Source organism: Chelonoidis abingdonii, chromosome 4, assembly GCF_003597395.2.
Source record: "Chelonoidis abingdonii isolate Lonesome George chromosome 4, CheloAbing_2.0, whole genome shotgun sequence".
In the NCBI taxonomy this organism is placed as follows: Eukaryota; Metazoa; Chordata; order Testudines; family Testudinidae; genus Chelonoidis; species Chelonoidis abingdonii.
In genome coordinates, this window is record NC_133772.1 from 15,487,766 (window position 1) to 15,506,754 (window position 18,989).

General features: G+C 44.7%; 2 protein-coding genes across 4 annotated transcripts in view; one reads left to right on the forward strand and one right to left on the reverse strand.

Moving 5' to 3' along the window:
* Positions 1–4,001, reverse strand: part of TMCC2 (transmembrane and coiled-coil domain family 2) — a 67,648-nt gene extending 63,647 nt beyond the window's left edge. Inside the window, exons 1-2 of one of the 2 annotated variants that reach the window (XM_032792490.2) lie at positions 3,834–4,001; positions 3,266–3,499 (exon numbers count right to left, since the gene is read on the reverse strand). In XM_032792490.2, coding sequence (XP_032648381.1) covers positions 3,266–3,457 — 192 coding nt within the window. In that variant the 5' untranslated portion in view covers positions 3,458–3,499; positions 3,834–4,001. Of the gene's footprint in view, positions 1–3,265; positions 3,649–3,833 lie in introns of those variants that run through there. The other variant, XM_075064855.1, reaches the window with a different exon arrangement.
* A 9,060-nt stretch (positions 4,002–13,061) lies between these two features.
* The window catches only part of DSTYK (dual serine/threonine and tyrosine protein kinase), a 61,327-nt gene continuing 55,399 nt past the window's right edge, over positions 13,062–18,989 (forward strand). Inside the window, exon 1 of one of the 2 annotated variants that reach the window (XM_032792488.2) lies at positions 13,062–13,545. In XM_032792488.2, the coding sequence (XP_032648379.1) occupies positions 13,269–13,545 (277 nt within the window). In that variant the 5' untranslated portion in view covers positions 13,062–13,268. Of the gene's footprint in view, positions 13,546–15,843; positions 18,891–18,989 lie in introns of those variants that run through there. The other variant, XM_032792489.2, reaches the window with a different exon arrangement.

The window sequence follows — 18,989 nt, forward strand, 5'->3', positions numbered from 1 at the left end:
GCTTGTTTTAGAGCTCGCTGAAAGCAATGGGAGGCTTTCCACTGATTTCCATGGGCTTGCGATCAGGCCCAAGGAGAGGAGTGGAACTCAGGATGAAGCCTTCAACTTCCCAGCTGCTCTTAACTTCCAAGGTCAAACCCAAGGGGAGAGGTAGGGACCATGAAGATTGAGATTTTTTTTTTTTTTAAGATCAAAACCATGACTGGTTTAAACATTCAGCCCCTGGTTTCTGTGGCCATCAAATTCATCCCATTATGGGGGGAGGGGGCGGGGAAGAGAATATACTCAGATCATAGCTGCCTGGGGAAAGGCAGGAATGAGATCGAAGGGGTAAAATGCCTTTATGATACATCTCCCCCACCACCCCCACAGGACACTCAGCCTACTGTCTCTTATAGTAAAAGGCCTGAATGCTTTCTTTTCCAGTATTTTGCATGGATTCAGCCTTTCTGCTGCAGAGCTCAGAAATATCTACCACCCAACATATTTTTAAGCAGAATTGTGTCCCACATCTGCTCTGCTTTTTGCCAGGACTCTTTTTGGTCATGGGAAGCTTGCTCATACCAAAAGAACTGGATTAATACTTGTAAAAGAAAAACTGCCATGCATTTTCAGTGAGGGAGACCAGAGAAGTAAGGGGACTGGCGAGAACAGAAAGGAGCCTTTTGTTTCCAGGTTGCCAGCACAAATACAGCATAAACCACTGGTGACCAAAAGTTAACATCTGATCAGCATCCTCCGAGACTATTTGGAGAGATGGGTCTCAGTCCACAGCACAAAGCCACCATAATTAGCATAGCCAGCAGTCTCAGTACAGGAGCTAAGGGCTAAATAAGCCATTGAGATTGATCTCCCCTCTCAACCCTTATAAGTGGCTGCTCCAGTTCAGGATGAGATGAACTAGCAAGGGATGGTGTGGGGCAGCTTGCCCTGCTGTCTCTCCCTGTTGGATCTATTCTCTCATCCTCTTACCTCCCATAACTATTCCCCATCCCCTCCTCTCTTGCCTGCTTTCCCACTGCTCTCTTTAGGGGGGTCCTCCCACCCACTTCAGCCTCTGCTCTGTTTCCCTGGTCCCTCCCCCTATGTTGCCTTCTCCTCACATTTTTCTGACCCCACCTTTGGCCCTACAGCATGAACACCATTCACTGCAGGCACAATCAGAACAGCTGAGCAGTTGGATCAAGCGTGCATGGAGCTGTTCAAATCTCCACACAAGCAGAAGACCAAGTGTCCATCAGAGGAGTCAGCCAGCAAGAGCTACTTCTTAACAGCTTCATTCATTGCTGTTTATAGGGCAGTAGCAACAGGTGCAGGTCACTTCAGTAACTCCTAAAGCACAACAGCCGCTGAAAAGAGCCAATAGCAGAAAGCTCCACAACTCCAAAAAAGCATAAGTGTAACAACTAACATTAAAAAACCTACGGGACACTTTTATTTCACATCTGCCTTTGGGTAACTGGCAGCCATTGTGGCACAAATGGATGGAGCAGTGGACTGGAAGCCATGACACCTAGGTACCATTTATGGTTCACTGTGTGAACTTGGTCAAGTTGTTTAAACTCTCCGGGCCAGATCATCAGCAGGTATGAATCAGTGTAGCTCTGCTGGAGCCAATGAAACCATGGCATTCTGAGCCTCAGTTTCCCCATTTGCAGCTACTTGCACACTTTTGTAAAGCACATTGAAACTGATCAATGAGGAGCACTAAAGTTAAAGTAATGCATGCATTATAATACTCATCAGCTAGAGATGAGAACATGGTTTAGATGCAGTGAATGTACAGTAGTGCCTGGAGATTTTTGAAGTGCAGTTACTGTCAGAATATTAGCCTCTGCAAAAATAGTCAGTCAGATTTCCTATTTATCCCCCTTTTTTCAATGATTACTGCTCACATTTCAAATCAATGGGGGACTTGACTAAATGTCAGTGCTGTAAACTCCACCTGGGACCTCCAGCAGTGCCCTTTCTGCCTCTTGAATCACTGCTTGTGACAAATAGGAAGTGATTAGCCAGCAGCTCCAATGGGCATGTGCAAGGCAAAACAAAACCCATCTCTCTCTCTCCCAGAGCAGTACCAGCTCTGCAGTCCCAGTAAAAACCTACTGGTGTCAGTATGTAAGAGTGACCTGAACACCCCTGGGGAGTGAGAAAGGGGCATTTTTTTTACCTAGTCCCTGTTCTAACTGTAGCTGCCCTTTAGTCAAAGCAGACAAGATGTGTGTTCTCTAGTTTAGCTGTGCAGTACCTGCTGCTGTGGGTTTTATTTAATGTCATCTGCTGAGTTCTTCTGCAGAACACAGGCCCTACCACGTTCCCTTATCCTTCAAGAAAGGCCCACCTAAGCCACAGCCTCTGACTATGTTCAGCACAAAACCAGATTCTGATCTGTTACATCAGAATAACCTCATCTAAATCAATGGTGTTTCTCTGAATTTACACCAGTGTAAATGTGATCAGAAGCTAGTGTATGACTGTTCAGCATTGACTCTTAAACGAAGACTAACATCAGTTTATAAACTCACAACACTTATCCCTTTGCTCTTCATGTCCCATAAACCAGAGCCTTACCATCACCTGGCTCATCCACAACCAAAACCAAGGCCCCCTTCTGCTAAGACAACTGCATATTAGAGCCAGTCCCTGGCTTAAAGAATTTATCCTCTTGTAACAATAATACCTAGCTCTTATTATACAGCACTTATCTGTAGGTTGCAAAGTGCTTTTCAGCAGAGGCATCTCTCCATCTCCCCATTTTACAGAAGGGAAAACAGAGGCACAGAAAAGCAAAGTGATGTGCCCAGGGTCACCCACCACACCAGTGGCAGAGCTAGGAAGAGAATCCAGGTCTCGGGAGTCCTAATCTGCTGCTTTACCCACTGCACCATCCTGTCTCTTGCAAGCACTATCCAGTCTGTAGCAAACTCTTCCAGAGGACTTTTATCCAGTCCCATTGCTCAGCAGATCACAATCTCCACAAAGCTGAACCTGATATCAAGCTCCCCTTTTATTTTTTTTAATAATCAAAGTTTTGGTGAATAGGCTTATAAATGCACAAAATACCACTGCACACATCTGTAGGTACAATCTGGGAGACCTTGAAGAAAATACTGACATCATGACTTTCTACTTTAATAGTTCTGATTGACATGACAAGTTCCTATGTTAATAATAAGCCACATAAGAATCACTGAATGGAAGTGTGGTTCCAGCTGCATATAGGAAAAACCCAAGTCCCTTTGTAATACCAGCTGGGGAGGCTTACCTTTAAATCAGGAGGCTTGCTCCGGGGAACAGGATGGGGAGCAGGGTTTGGATTAGCAGCAGTGCACAAATCCGACAGAGCAGAAGCGCAATCCCCATGTTTCGCATCCATGGCAGCCAGGTTGGGGGCATCTTCAGTCCCAGCACAGTCGTCCTCCGGCTGCTGCAACTCATCCGATGTGCACCTCTTCATGCTTACGAGGTGGGGTGGGAGGGCGATTTTGCACTTCCACTTCTTGAAGGAATGGCAGAGAAATGTAAACGAAAAGCAGGAAAGGGGGGTGGGGACGGGAGGAACCAGAGGAGCCTTGGTCAGTGCCCGGACAAGTTCACTTTACCTGCGAGAGGAAGGCAGGCCAAGGATGGGCTAGGGAGGAGAATCCTTTCTCCTTCCCCCCCAGCCCATGCAATGAGTTTGGATAGAGTCTGACCCACCCACCCCCAAACTTTCTCCTCTAATTCAGCTGCATGGGGTGCAGTGACTGTATTTTTGCTTTGCGAGGGGGCACGTTTCATGCAATTAATCATTTCCTTCCTCCTCTCCCCCCCGCCCCAATTCTGTTACTCACTGTTCAGGAGAGAAAACTAGTGAGGCGAAAAACTGGAGCCTTGCATGGCTGCAGATCCTCGTGCCTTGGGTGCATCTCTTCTCCCCCCGCGCCCCCGCCCCGCCTTGACATCTGCTGCTTCTCTCCTACTGCCCCCTGCCCAAGAGCCGCTTCCCACCGCAAAGCTGCTGCCGCGGCTCCCGCTCGGGAGGAGCAAAAAGGCTCAGCCTACCCCATCCACCTAGCCGGCTTGAAGCTTGACGGACAGCCGCCTCGACCCAATCAGAGCCGGCGAATCGAATGGGGAGCCTGGAGGGGGCGTATCGCAGAGCCCGTTTCAGGCTCGGTTGGCCGGCAGCTCTCCACCTCTCCCTCTCCCCACCCGCGTCCTCAGGAGCTGTCAATGGGAATGGTGCTGCACCGGGCTGCGGCTTTGCACTGCAGGCGGCAGCTGGCAGGGTGCTGCAGAGGCGGGAGGGAAGCCAGTGCAAGCTCCTGGAATGTGGACCCTAGAAAGGAGCCCACCTCGCCCTACTTCTGCGGGTGGTGGATGCTAGACGGATGCACCGGGAGTGGAAGAGTCACCTCTTCATTGCCATGGAAACTCCTCCCACTAGCAGGCTATTCTCTGATTGCTGGCCAGAGCTTCCCCTTTTATTTATTTATTTGTTTCACCTCTGATTGTTGCACCTTAGTAAACTTAATTTTCCTTAAAAGAGAGATTTTTTTGGGGGGTGCCTTCTAAGATACATGTACCTGCATGCGTGCACACACAGAGACTTAACAATTGCACAGTCAGAGCTTGCCAAGCTCCTACATTTCTTGCACAGACAGAGGAAAAACTAAGAAAACCGTTGGCACAACGGTTGATTTCAAGAGATGCCTGAAATTCTTAATTTTTCTTGCATGGAATTTCTTGTGCCGTTTGCTGCCATCTTACTACATACCTAGATACTGAAAAATACAAAATTCAGCATCAGTCTCACTTTGTATTAACAGCCTTTTTTTTTTTTTGTACCCAAACCACACAAAGTTTCACTTTTTCACATGGTGTTTCATGAGACAGACACCTTCACCCACCCCCACTCCCCAAAGAGATTGGCTTGCTTTTCTTCAAAGACTGGCTTTTTTCTGTGGAAAGTGAAGCCATTTTTTAAAACAAAACTTTGGGTGAATAAAGGAAAAATTTCTTGCCAAGACAGGCCGATTTTTAACCTTGAAAGGAAATTGGTGGAAAAACTCTTGAACTGTTCAGTTTTGTATTTTGTTACAAATGTTTTACTGCGTTTTATTACCACCAGTTGTCTGAATGTGAATTCATTGAGCTAGGGATGTCCTAGGGAGAGAGGCTGGATGAGTGAGGAAGGAGAGAGTGATAGATGAGGATACAGTAGCACTAAACATGCATACATTCTGATGAGTTACCAACTAGCATAACCATAACCATATTTAATCATAAATTATTCTGGGTTTAAGCCAATCTCTACCTATTGAAGAGCATGAGACCTATATGAGAAAATTGTGTCCCACATCTGCCAACTGCAGGGTTCTTACATTTTCCTCTGAAACATCTGGCAGTGACCACTGCGAGAGACAGGGTAATGTACTGATGGATGATCGGTCTGAGCCAGTCTGACAATTCCTATGTTCCTACAACAACCTCTTATTGATCTAATGATTCAGGAACATGGTGTAGTGTCTAGAGCAGGGGTGGGCAAACTACGGCCCACGAGCTGTTTTAAGCTGGCCCACAGCTCCCATGCAGCTCAGCTGTGCTCCGGCTGAGGTACTGGGTTGGGGCCTCGACCATTCGGCTTGGCCCCACTCCAACCGGGGTGCTGGGATGGAGGCTGCACCATGGAGCTCCCAGAAGCCATGGCATGGCCATGCTCTGGCTCCTATGCACTCCAGTGGCCCCCTCCAGTGCTCCAATGGGAGCTTCAGGGCCGGTGCCTGCGGATGGGGCAGCGAGCACAGCTGTCTGGCTGCACCTCCACATAGGAGCTGGAGAAGGGACATGGCGCTGCTTCTGGGAGATGCCTGAGGCAAGCGCCGCTTGGAGCCTGCACCCCTGAGCCTCTCCCCGTGCCCCAACCCCCTGCCCTAGCCATGATCTCCCTCCTACTCAACAAACCCCTTGATCCCAGCCCAAAGCACCCTCCTATACCCCAAACTCCTCAGCCTCACCCCAGAGCCTGCACCCCCAACCAGAGCCCTCACCCCTCCTGCACCCAACCCCAATTTTGTGAACATTCATGGCCCACCATACAATTTCTATTCCATGATGTGGCCATCGGGCCAAAAAATTTGCCTGACCAGGGTCTGGATTCAAAAGGACTGTACTTTCTCTGCCAATGACTTACTATGTGACCTTGGACAAGTCACTTAGCCTCTCTGTAAAAGGGGGATGTCACTCATTGGGGTGAAGTCAACAGGAGTTTGGATGCACAAAGTATGCAGGATAGATGAACACCTGGGCAGTATTTGACCAGCCTGGATGGTTGTGTGTGTGTGTGTGTGTTTTTGTTTTTGTTTTTTTTTTAATGGATTTGCCAGGGTCTAAAGATTTGCATTAAATACACTGGGATATCTAATATTAAGTGTCTGTGTCCAGCTAAAGATGCTGCAGTGTTCCTATTTCTGCAGTTTAAATAAGAATTATGTTGTTCAATCTTATCTATGTGTTATTTCTCTAGATACTATAAGTGGCTGTTGAAGGGGGCAGGGAGTTGTAGAATTGCCTTGTGGCTGAGGCAGGTTTGCCTTCTTGGGTAAGGGGTGAGTGCTGGGTTTTTTGCATATCATAGTTGGTAACCCTAATATGGGAGGAGGCCTAGTGTTTGTAAAACACTTAGATCTTTGGATGAAAGAAGCTATTCAGTGTTAGTAAAGGTAACATTCAGTAGTAGTACCGATTCCATGTATTAATGGATAAAAGAAGATGTTATAACCAAACTCTGAAGTCCTTAGTCATATTTTGCTCAGCCCTTATTCCTGTACAATGGCTAAAAATGACTTCAATAGCTAAAAAATAATTAAGAGCCACAGAACATGGCCTTCTAACGATATCTTATTTGAATGCTTACAGGTAATTTGATTTACCCTAATGAAACAAAATGGTTTGGGTAGCTCACAGATGTCCTGTTTTATCAAGAAGGAAAAGCTCAGATGAAAATGGATCATGATCGGTATGAAACCTTCTCATCTTGTCTGCAGCATTTTTCTTATCTTCTGTTTCTTACTGATGCATGTTATTTCAGCACACAGCAGATGTGATCCAGTAGGTGGTCTTATTGCTTGGACTATTTCTGCAAAGAGTTATTTTTACTCTGTCCTGATATAGCTGCATAAGCACATTAGTTCATCTGCATGAGGTTTAGCATGCCGGAGTTACTCTTTGTCAAACACAAAACCTTAATGAACAAAGGTGCCCTTTTATTGACATGGGTACGGAATCGGTTTTTTTGGGTGTCGAGGCTAATCTCTCGTGAGTAGGATTAAGCTTTGATTGATAAATTCACAAACATGGGAGTTTTCTTTAATTTTAAGGTATAAAATTTAAGCAGACTATAATACATTGTTCTCTTACAGACCCTTCATTTGAAGATCTGAAAGGAGTCTATAAACATTAACCAGATGAGCTTCCCAACACCTGTGGGCTACGTATTGTTATATTCATTTTACAGATAACTTTACTTCCCCATATTGTGCCTTAGTTATTTTGTGTGCAGTCACTCAGAACCCACAAACCTTTATTCCCTGGCACCTGCTCTAACCACTAAACAGCACAACGTTATCACACTATAACCCTGATCCTAAGAAGTGCTGAGAATCTGCTGCCTCAACTGTCCATCATTCCACCTCTCACCATCAGGCTCAATGGCTGCATGATCTGGACTAAACACTGAAGATGTAGTATATTGGTGAAGTTCCCTGTGCAGAAAGCCAGCAAAAAGCATACGTACCACTTATGTGACACCTGAACCCTCAAAATATGACTTAAATGGGATTCAACTGGTGGACAGGCCTCATGCCATCACTCTGCACGGGGGAGAATTTCACCCTTTGTGAACTATTCCAGCCTCTATAAACAATTTACATCACCAAACAACATTGTATTGTTTTCATAAAAATCCTAGCAACTGGGCATATCTTTTTAAAATAAACACATGGGAAAATAAAGGATTGTTTGTGTGAAGGAAAATTTGCTATTTATTAGACACATTTTCCATTTGACTGGAAACCGCGTCTGTGGGATCTGTGCCAATTAGCTGTGTCTGGCACTCCAGAGATGAAGAGGGATCAGGCCATCCATTTGCAATAGGGCCTCAATATTTCTTCTCTACTCTCATCCGCTGAAAGATGCCAAGCACCCTTTGTTGTGTGAGATACCACAGATGAAGTCAAAAGTACAGACTGACTTTTATCTGATCATAAAGAGCCTAATGTATAGTACATCTCATTGGTTTGTGGAACTGCAGTGGGATTCTTGCTTTGTGGAGCCGTGGTCAGTTTCTGCAGTCTTGGAAAAGGATCACCACGCTCAAACAACTGCCAAGAGTCTTCTGAGGGGTATTGTGGCCTCAGCAGCTCAGATACCAGGAAAGAGCATGTATTATATAGATGTGATTGAAATGCTAGCATCTATATATTATGGTGATGTGCAGAAAGACAGATAGAATCTGCTGCCTTTATTTTTATCAACCACACGGCAACAAAATGTATATGATTTTAAAAGAACAGTCAATAATTACATGCAAGGTATTTTCCACCATTCTTTTCTCAGAAAAAAACTGCAAGTTAGTTTATTCAGTAAGCCTCTCTCTCTCTCTCTCTCTCTCTCTGAGGTATGACCATACTATAGCAGCACCAAAGAACAGCAAATTCACCTGCCCCTTCAACCATAAACCCTTTTAGCATGCACAGCAAAGAGGGCCATGCCCCTTTCTGGGATACAGCCTTCCAAAATTCTGCTCATGGACAGTGCCAACTATTTGGCTCAATATTTTGGGAAAGAAAAGGAACCAGGGAGAGGAAAGTGACTGTGGCAGTTGAAAAGTGCAGCTTAAGCTGATCTTATGACTGAAAGGTTAAGAGTAAGGAGGAGGTCACATTTAAATAGTATTTTATCAGCAGGAAATGATATATCAAAAGGGAACCACATTCTCACACATAAAAATCGCATGTAATGCTATGGATAAGTTGTTCACAAATCACTTATTTCAGCTTAACAGAGACCACAAGGGCCTAAGGGCATGGAATGAGATCAAGAAAATGTGGAGAAGGCATAAAGGAGTTTTGTTTTTTCTTTTTTTCAGATGGGAAATGGGTCATCCTGCTCTCAGTTACAGGATTAAGTAACATCTTTGAAATCTATGGAGTTATTCTAGATATACACCAGATAACTGAGATCAGAATCTGGCCCTAAATACTGAGAACAGCCTTGGTGGACAACATCACCACGACAAATACAGTGGTGTCTTTGAAGATGCTGTTACACGGTGTCCTAAGGACAATTATGTACTTTTTCACAGGGCATGTGTCTGGGTGCATGGAATAGCCCTGCTACATTTTGTTTTTATTACAGGAAAAGATCCTTTCGGAGTCTGCTGAAAACAGACTTCTGGTCCCAAAAGTAGCATGCAGTTTGTTTTTTGCATGTCACTGAAAACAAGGGAGGTCAGAAAGGGGTTTTTGCTTTGTTTTTTGTTTTGGAAGAAGTAGAATTAATATCCACTTCAGACCCTATCCCCCATCCCTTGCAAGGTCCAGTCATTGGACTATCATTTGGAGATGAGAAGGAGAAAACACAAAGTGCTGCCAACTCTTATCAGCGACTCCCCTCAGTAACCGCTATCATCAGTCCTGCCAACACTCACGATTTTATTGAGTCTCGCAGGATGTTGTTGGAGCTGGACACACACAATTATGTGAGAATCGCAACTTTCATTTAAAAAGTACATTTCTGGCCCTAAGGTTGCAGAGAAAAGCTTGAGATTGGGACCTGTATGAACCCTAAAGGATGCAAAACAAGAAGACAAAAAGAACCTCACAATTATTTTTTTTGGTAGGTCTCATGATTTCTAAGATAATCTAATTAATCTGGGGAGCCTAAGTTATGATTTTTGAGCATTTGGAGTTTGCAACAAACACTGCAAAAGGGTTTTTAGCTACCTCTTTCCAAACTTGGCATCATCAATACAGCTGTTTGAATTCACTGTCATAGAATATCAAGGTTGGAAGGGACTCTCAGGAGGTTATCTAGTCCAACCTACTGCTCAAAGCAGGACCAAGCCTCAGACAGATTTCTACCCTAGTTCCCTAAACAGCACCCTTAAGGATTGAACTCACAACTCTGGGTTTAGCAGGTCAATGCTCAAACCACTGAGCTATCCCTGACCCCATCATTAATATTAGCTGCAAATCTAGCTCTTTGTTTTGCTTGTGAACCAGTCATGAACTAATCTCAGCTACAGTGAACAAGTTAGTTAATGGTAAGTAAGCACTGAAGAGTTTGGATGGACAATTTTTAGCCTTTGAATTGTCTGCCAACGATTCACTGCAGTTATTTGTTCTTGGTTATGTGTGTAATTGATTGTCTAAGTCACATGATACTGTTCTCCTGTTTGATTGAATGAACTTTTTAAACTAGAGAATGATGAAAAATGAATACACTTTCCAGTAGTCATTTGTGCTAACTTCTGTGAAACTTCTGGAATTTGCAAACATTTTCCCTAGGCTGAATGCTTATGAATCCACAAATATAAGAGTAAAACCAGTTTGTTCATTAATATACTGACAAGTTACTAAGATGGCTCTAACCACATGGCAGAAGAAGGAGCAAAGAGAGCAGGTGCCCCAGCAAAGCTGGGTTTACAAGGAATGTAGGATCAGATTCTTGAACTATAATGTTGACAGGGATTGGGAGAAATATTAAAAAGCAGAATGCTAAATGCTAAAGCAGAAAGAGCAAATGGAAAATGAATTACATGGTATTACCAATATGTCAAGACAGCAATGGAGTACTGTAAAAGAAACAAATTGTTCTTTACAAGGTAGGGAAGCTGTAGAAATTGCTTTATACCTATCCAGGTTTGTGACATAAATCACTGTAGATGGGTTTGGCAATAAATAATAACCTTAATTTAAAAAAAAAAATTTTTTAAAGGGTCATCATCATGATTAGACCATCTTCATCATTCTTGATGTCATTCTTTTTTTAATTATTATTTTTATCTTTCAATTCTGGGTGAAGATGCCTTGAAAGCGAGTAAATGAATGACAGATCTGGCTAGAAGCCAGGCAAAACAACAGAAGCTACTGTGAAACCTTCCCCTTTCAGACCTGTGCTAATATTAACTCTGAGAGGAACTGCAAGACCTCGGGTTGTCAAACTTCAGCAATTTGAGTGAGTGAGAATTAAAAACAAAAATGATGAGTGAGTTTTTAAGTGATTCATTTTATCATCATTACATGAGCTCCTATTAATATTTCTTTCTTATCACTGGTCCAAAATGAGTGCTGAGAAAACTTTATCGGTACTGAAAATATTTGGGCGGATAAGGCAAAATATTTCTATCAGGTCATGAGGTTTCAGGCCTTTAAATCATGTCATTCCAATTACCACCTTTTGACAATTGACTCAGTGGGTCTTCAGCAGGAACATAGGAATTCCCATACTGCATCACATCTTGTGGCTCACAATCTCTCTGGTCCCAAATCAGCAAAATATTTAAGTACACGCTATAATGTGACCCCGATATAACATGAATTCGGATATAATGTGGTAAAGCAGTGCTCCGGGGGGGGGCGGGGGGGCAGGGCGAGGCTGCAAACTCCGTTGGATCAAAGCAAGTTCGATATAACGCGGTATCACCTATAATGCGATAAGATTTTTTGGCTCCTGAGGACAGCGTTATATTGACGTAGAAGTGTATGTGATTCAGTCTGTCCCTATTCAGCAAACAGTTAAGCACATGCTTAGCTGATGACAATGACACCTAAGCATGTACTTAAACAAATGTTTAACTGTAGAGGGAAGGACTGCTGAATCAGGACCTCTCTGCCCCAGGTTCCTCAAGAACAGAAGGGGGACAATATTGTTTACCTGCTTCACAGGAACTGTTGTACGATTTCGGCCTTGATCCTGCAAAAACAAATTATGGGCAGATCTCTAACCTACAGTGTCCATGGGGTTCCATGCAGAGAATTAGCTGGGACTTTAAATAGTGTTCGTAAAGTAGTTTGATGAAAGGTGTGATAAGAGAGCAAAATATTATTAAACATCTTAGGTGGCACCTTGTTCATAAAACACCACCAACAAAAACCCTATCAAAACAAAACACCGTAATGCACACACAATTTTTCCTTCTGGGAAGAGGATGAGAGAAAGAACAAACCACATGACAAATGTTAGTCATGTTGCTTATTGCCCTATTGGAAGGTGCTCTGATACTATGGGGATAAACACACTATAAGAACCTATATAGCGCAGAATAGAAAAGCATTTTTTCTCATTTTTAAATTCAAGGCTCTTTGTGCTCTGCTTGTGCACTAAAAGTTCCTGTCACCGGTTTTGTAAGGATGCAGCTCCTCATCTTTGCCCTGGTGTCCTCGCCAAGACTTCCCATCCCCTTTACTCACTGTTGCGTGGCAGCTTAACATAGGAATTGCTGGACTGTCTCAGACTGGTAGTCCGTCTAATCCAGTATTCCATCTTTGACAGTGTCCAATACCAGGTCCTCCAGAGGAAGGAACTCTCTAGTAGACAGCTATGGGGTAACGTGCCTGTAGGGAAAGTGTCCTTCTACACCCCTGCCCCAATAAATAGAGGTTATAAAGGTTCCCACACAAAGGGAATTTGCCCTCTCTCCCCATAGAAAAGGGATGTGCCCCCCGATAGGTGTCTCTCTCCACAGCAAGGGCATCTGCCCTCTCTCCTCATAGAAAGGGGATGATGCCCCCGCCATAGGGGTCTCTCCCCACACGAAGAGGCCGGCCCTGCACCAAGAGGAACACACACCCCCGAAGGGGCGTGGCGACGGCACTGCAGAGCTTCAGCAGGAGCAGATCAGGAATCCTGTTGCAAAGAACTACACATCCCATGGTGCACCTTGGGCAATGAACAGCACAAACGCGTCCCCACTAGAGGACTACAATTCCCACAGTGCCCTACGACAGAAGCGCCGAACACCCTAGGAAAACGACTACCATCCCCATGGTGCACTGCGGCTTGGGGGTCCTCCCCCCACCGCCTCCCCCTTCCCTCCGCGGCGGCCGGATAAAGGTTCCGCTCCGTGCGCACTGCAGTTCGGCGCGGCGCTGCCAGTGAAGAAGGCGGCGGGGCCCGGCTGCGGGACGCTGTTCCCTTGCGGAGAAGGAGGCCGAGGCTGCAGCCTGGCAGCGGCGGAGTCTCCGCCAGGGTGGGGCTGGGGTAGCGGAACGGACCTAGAAGACATGGACGGCGGAGGAGCCCCCTCGACTAGAGGCCACGGCAGCGGGGGCGGAGTGATTCGCGAGCTGTGCCGCGGCTTCGGCCACTACAACCGGCACCTGGCGCGGTTACAGCACAACCTGCGGGAGACCAAGAAGTTCTTCCGCGACATCAAGTACTCCCAGGGGCAACCCTTCCCCATCGTGGTCGCCCCCCCCGGGCCCGGGGAGCCGCCGCCGGCCGTCCTCCCAACGCCGGGCTCTAGGGACAGCGCCCCCAGCGGCAGCGCTCTGCAGGCCGGTAAGCGGGGAGAGAGGCGCACCTATGGAGTGGGGTTCAGAGGGGGGAGGGGTAGCTCAAGGGGTGGGGTGGAGCCTCCGTGGGGAGCTTGGGGTCTGTGTAGAGCAAAGGTGGGTTTAGGGGTGGCGTGTAGGGTGGGCAGCAGAGGTGGGACTTGTGAGGTAGAGTGTGTGTGACTGTAGGGGGAACGGGGAGCAGTGTATTGGGGGGATAGTGTATCGGGGTGGGGAGGGAGCTGGCGGAGCGGAAACTTTATCCGGCCGCCGCGGAGGGAAGGGGGAGGCGGTGGGGGGAGGACCCCCAAGCCGCAGTGCACCATGGGGATGGTAGTCGTTTTCCTAGGGTGTTCGGCGCTTCTGTCGTAGGGCACTGTGGGAATTGTAGTCCTCTAGTGGGGACGCGTTTGTGCTGTTCATTGCCCAAGGTGCACCATGGGATGTGTAGTTCTTTGCAACAGGATTCCTGATCTGCTCCTGCTGAAGCTCTGCAGTGCCGTCGCCACGCCCCTTCGGGGGTGTGTGTTCCTCTTGGTGCAGGGCCGGCCTCTTCGTGTGGGGAGAGACCCCTATGGCGGGGGCATCATCCCCTTTCTATGAGGAGAGAGGGCAGATGCCCTTGCTGTGGAGAGAGACACCTATCGGGGGGCACATCCCTTTTCTATGGGGAGAGAGGGCAAATTCCCTTTGTGTGGGAACCTTTATAACCTCTATTTATTGGGGCAGGGGTGTAGAAGGACACTTTCCCTACAGGCACGTTACCCCATAGCTGTCTACTAGAGAGTTCCTTCCTCTGGAGGACCTGGTATTGGACACTGTCAAAGATGGAATACTGGATTAGACGGACTACCAGTCTGAGNTGGGCGCGTGGGGAGGGGCAGTGTATTGCAGAGGTAGGGAGGGAGCAGGGCTTGGGACGAGACCAGGGAGGGCAGTGTATTGGGGGAGCAGGGTGAGGTGGGTGCGTGGGGAGGGGCAGTGTATTGCAGAAGTAGGGAGGGAGCAGGGCTTGGGACGAGACCAGGGAGGGCAGTGTATGGGGGGGGGGAGCTGGCGAGGGGGCATGGCCAGGGGGGCCCGTGTATTCTAGGGGAGTATAAGGCTGATCTCTGGGCAGAGTAAGTGGTTTATGGGGCTGGTGTAAGGGCTGTTGGAGCAACAAAAATGAGGTAGAAAATGTGGATGTGGTTGGGGGAGACATATGGAGAGATGTACAGTAAAGAGGAAAGGGTTGATTGAGCATGCTGAGGAGTAGTGGGGAGGAAATTGTGTTATAAGGGGGCATAGATACAAAGGGTGAGATGTGCTGGTAAATTAAAGGAGGTGAGGTTCTTGCTAGATGAGTATGGCTGCTGATTGGTGGCAGTTTTGCAATTACTGTAAAATTGAATGGTTATGCGCAATGCGTTTGTGTCAGTAAGAGCTCTCAGAAGTAACCATGTTTCATTTTTTTACCTATGAGCAATTGTAAACAGCCATGGTACAAACATCTTTATGATATGTAGAAGTTCAGTTTCCAGGGAGTATCTTTATGAGAAGGACCTACTGCAATTAATGGCTTTATAAACCTTTCCATGCACTCAGAAGTAATTCATGAAGTGTACATGAAGTTTTTCTTAGCTTTTTTTGCTCAATAGGCCTTGTGCACCAAATATTAAACATCCTGATATAAAAATCAGTTAATGTGAGACTTAAAAACTGTCACACTCAAAATAAAACCTGTTCTATATAGAACACTTGAGACTGAAGGGGCTACTCTAAAAATTTAACCTAATTCTTACCACTGATGGGTTTTGTTTACATTCTATTTTTTGTGGGTTTTGTTTTTAGTTTCCCAGGCAATAGGAAACAAACCAATCAGTTTCACTTCTGGTTTTAGCCAGCTTTGATGTGATTTGTGCAGTGTCACAATGCTGAAAGCATTTGGTTTGCAAACATTCCAGGAGAAATGTTTAAATACAAATAAAACTGTATTCAGTGGTATTTTTGACTTATATAATGACAACTTTTTCCTTTTGGGTGTTAAACTTGTTAAAAACCTTTCAGTTTAGGGCATAAACTTTAGGACTTCTCCCCTTTTAAATTGCTTGAAAAATGATGTGAAATTTCAAATAACCAGTATTATTCCAACTTGAGCCCTTGCATGACTACCTAGTTTTGACCGTCAGTTCACTTGGCCTTTAGATATCAAGGCTGCAAAGAACGCCTGAGCAAACTGTTGAGCAGTCACTGTGCAGGTCACTATGGCCATGTATATAGCATAAATAACTGGTCCAGAACTGCAGTTTTGTTCAGTGACTGTGTAACATCCTGCAGATGTAGATATAAGAATATCTTAAGTTATGATAAGACATGAGCATCTGTTGCACGCATCCATGCTAAGGTCATGGTTCTGCATGTTACCTCAGCATGTGAGTAATCAACTTTGTTGACTGAAACTACTTGCTTCCATAATGTTATTTCGTGTGCTTAAGCGTTTCCAGGATAGGTATCTCAAGCTGATGTGTGAGACTTGAAATTTTGGGGCTGCTTTCTTCTGGTTAAAATATTTAAAAGAGAAAAATATTTTAGTGCCCAAACTCATGTTTTGTAGAACCTAATTGTAACAGAGGGGAGAGACTTTGAGTGTCTTAGGAATCAAGGAGCACAGCTCCTATTGATTTTTTTCAAGAAAGCACTTGCCTTGCAGAGTTTGCATCTCAAATGCTGTAGTATTTTGTACAGCGCATGGGAATCAGGAAGTAAAACATACCAGTGTCTTTACTGTCCAGAGTTGAGAGAGACTTTCTGAAATGTTACACTTCTAATTTATTTTCTAAGTTTATAAGGTCATACTATCCAAAGAGGTCTTTAAAATAATAAAAAAATCACAAACCTATCCCTGGCTTGTTTTCAAGAAAGCTATCATGGCAGCCAGTGTTATAAAATAACATTATAGAAATAGCTTGCTTTCCAGTGGCTTATTTGAGGCCAGGTATCTAAAAGTTAGGTTGCCTTCACCTTGTTTTGCAACAGTATCAAATGTATCTGTTAAGCTGAATTGCAGCCATTCTGGCTTTATTGGAAAGGGAGGTTAAAATAATGGTTGGCTGGTTGTAGGACCTGAGCCCTGTCTTTCATGTTGTATTTGAAAGACTTTTAAAACAAACCTTAAAACATCTGGCGATTAGGAGGGTGACCACTAAAAGCTGTTGGTAATGGACAAATGATTGATCATAGACTGAAAGGATGTCTCCTCTAGCCAGTGTGCATTGAGCACTAAGACAACTAATTTCTTTGCTAGCAATACAAGCAAAATTAACTTGAGGGTGGAAACTTGGATTATGCTAGTTACTGTTAAAAGGAGAACACCTTTGTTTGTGCATCACTATTTGTGTGTCTTTGGTTTAATAACAAAACATTGTCCCAGATAAACGTGTATCAAGAAATTTCCACTCTGGTTTTATTGCAAGGAAAAAATCTTTCTAAAGAGAGGCTTTTCATTAGTCTTCTTCAGTGTTAAAGCTGCTGCTTGTACGAAACTCTGGCTGTTCCTCTTTCTAACTTCACTAGCTGTCGTGTTTCATACAGAGTCTTTACATAATAGAATCTCCCAGGGATTCTGATCAGAGATTTATAGATGCTACCAGGTTCTACTCTTTTGTGTGTAAAGAAATGGCAAAATAAAACTCACTAGACAACTGAGTAAGGGTTGTTTAGGGTTGCCATAACTCTAATTGAAAACTGGTACACTTTTGGCAGTGCTGATGGGGCAAGCTGTTTGCTCCATCTGATAAAAAGGAGATATCTTAATTGATCTCTATGTAACGTGCACCTTACGAAACTGAACCCTGTGTCTACTGCACTGAACAATGATTAACAAATTGCAAAATACACATGGGAACTAAAAAGAAGAGATGCCTTGCGTACCTCTGTGTTAAAAATTAGTAACAAAGTGAAACCATGCAGTAATCAGGACTTGAGTGCTATGGCACCAGTAGTGCTTAAGCAGGGGTAGGCAACCTATGGCATGTGTGCCAAAGGTGGCATGCGAGCTGATTTTCAGTGGCATTCACACTGCCTGGGTCCTGGCCACCGGTCTGGATGGAGCTCGGCATTTTAATTTTAAATGAAGCTTCTTAAACATTTTAAAAACCGTATTTACTTTGGATACAACAATAGTTTAGTTATATGTTATAGATTTGAAGAAAGAGACGTTCTAAAAACATAAAATTTATTACTGGCACGCGAAACCTTAAATCAGAGTGAATAAATGAAGACTCAGCACAGCACTTCTGAAAGGTTGCTGACGCCTGGCTTAGAGTATCTGCAAAGGCAAAACCTGCAGGTGCTGCATGGAATGGAATGTGATCTAATTGAATTGTGGGATGGAGGACTAATCTGAATGGCTGTTGCTGTCAAGGTGAGTAAATGGAAGCGAGCAGATGCGGCTCTTAAATAAGGAATGCTGTGCTCTTGAACATAGCATGGTTGGCATGTGTGGTAGGATAGCAGCAGTAGTTACACTGTATCTCAGCGGTAACTCAACAAAATAAACAGGGAAGAACACAGCATACCTTGCAAAGAGATGTGTTCATGGCTTTGCTACATACTTCACTTAATTAAATAAAGTAACCAGGGATGCACTTGTAAATAGGTACTAAAAACCCCTTTTACTGTTTGAGGAACTGTTTCTCTTACTCTAGACTTAGCATCCTTATGAATTCTTTTGATGCAAGACTCTACCATACCATGAGAGCTGGGGAAAAGTTTGAGATAGGACTGGTGTGGAAAGGATGGGAAATCCTAGGACACTGCTCTGGAGAACAGACTTTGAAACTGCCATGCTGCCGAATGTCCCTATTCTTACTTTGAGTTGCTTAGCTCACCCTCCTGTTCTTTTCCATCTGGTCATCCAGTAAACAGTTTTGTTCTCTTCAATCTGCCAGCAGTTTATTTTAAAGCTGTATCATTCTGAAACCTAAAACCACTCACCCTGGGTTCCTTTATGTTTTTCTGTCTTACTTTGAACCCTCTTGCGAAGTTCAGCTATTTTCCTTTTTTCGTATATAAGCATCTAGGTGTATTCAGAGATTTGTTTGATCAGTTGTATCAGTGCTTAAGGACTGACCAGTTTAAAACTGCTACAGTTGATGTTCTGTTGACTTCTTGTACAATGCTGCAAATGCAACGATTGAAGTTACTCTTTGGAAAGAGTTCAAATGGCTACCGCAGAACGCTTGCCATATGGCTCGTTTAATAAATGTTTTTGCTGCTTGTTCATCTAACAAGGTTACACATCATGCTTAAAATAACCACTTACTTGATTTGTATTGCAGCAATCCCCAAAGGATTGAGGACCCCATTGTGGTAAGAGATGGCAAAGATATGAAAACAAGGTCCCTAACACAGACTAGTTTTAAAGGATTATTCGACTATCTGCTGGGTGGTACTTGGCACTATTCTGGC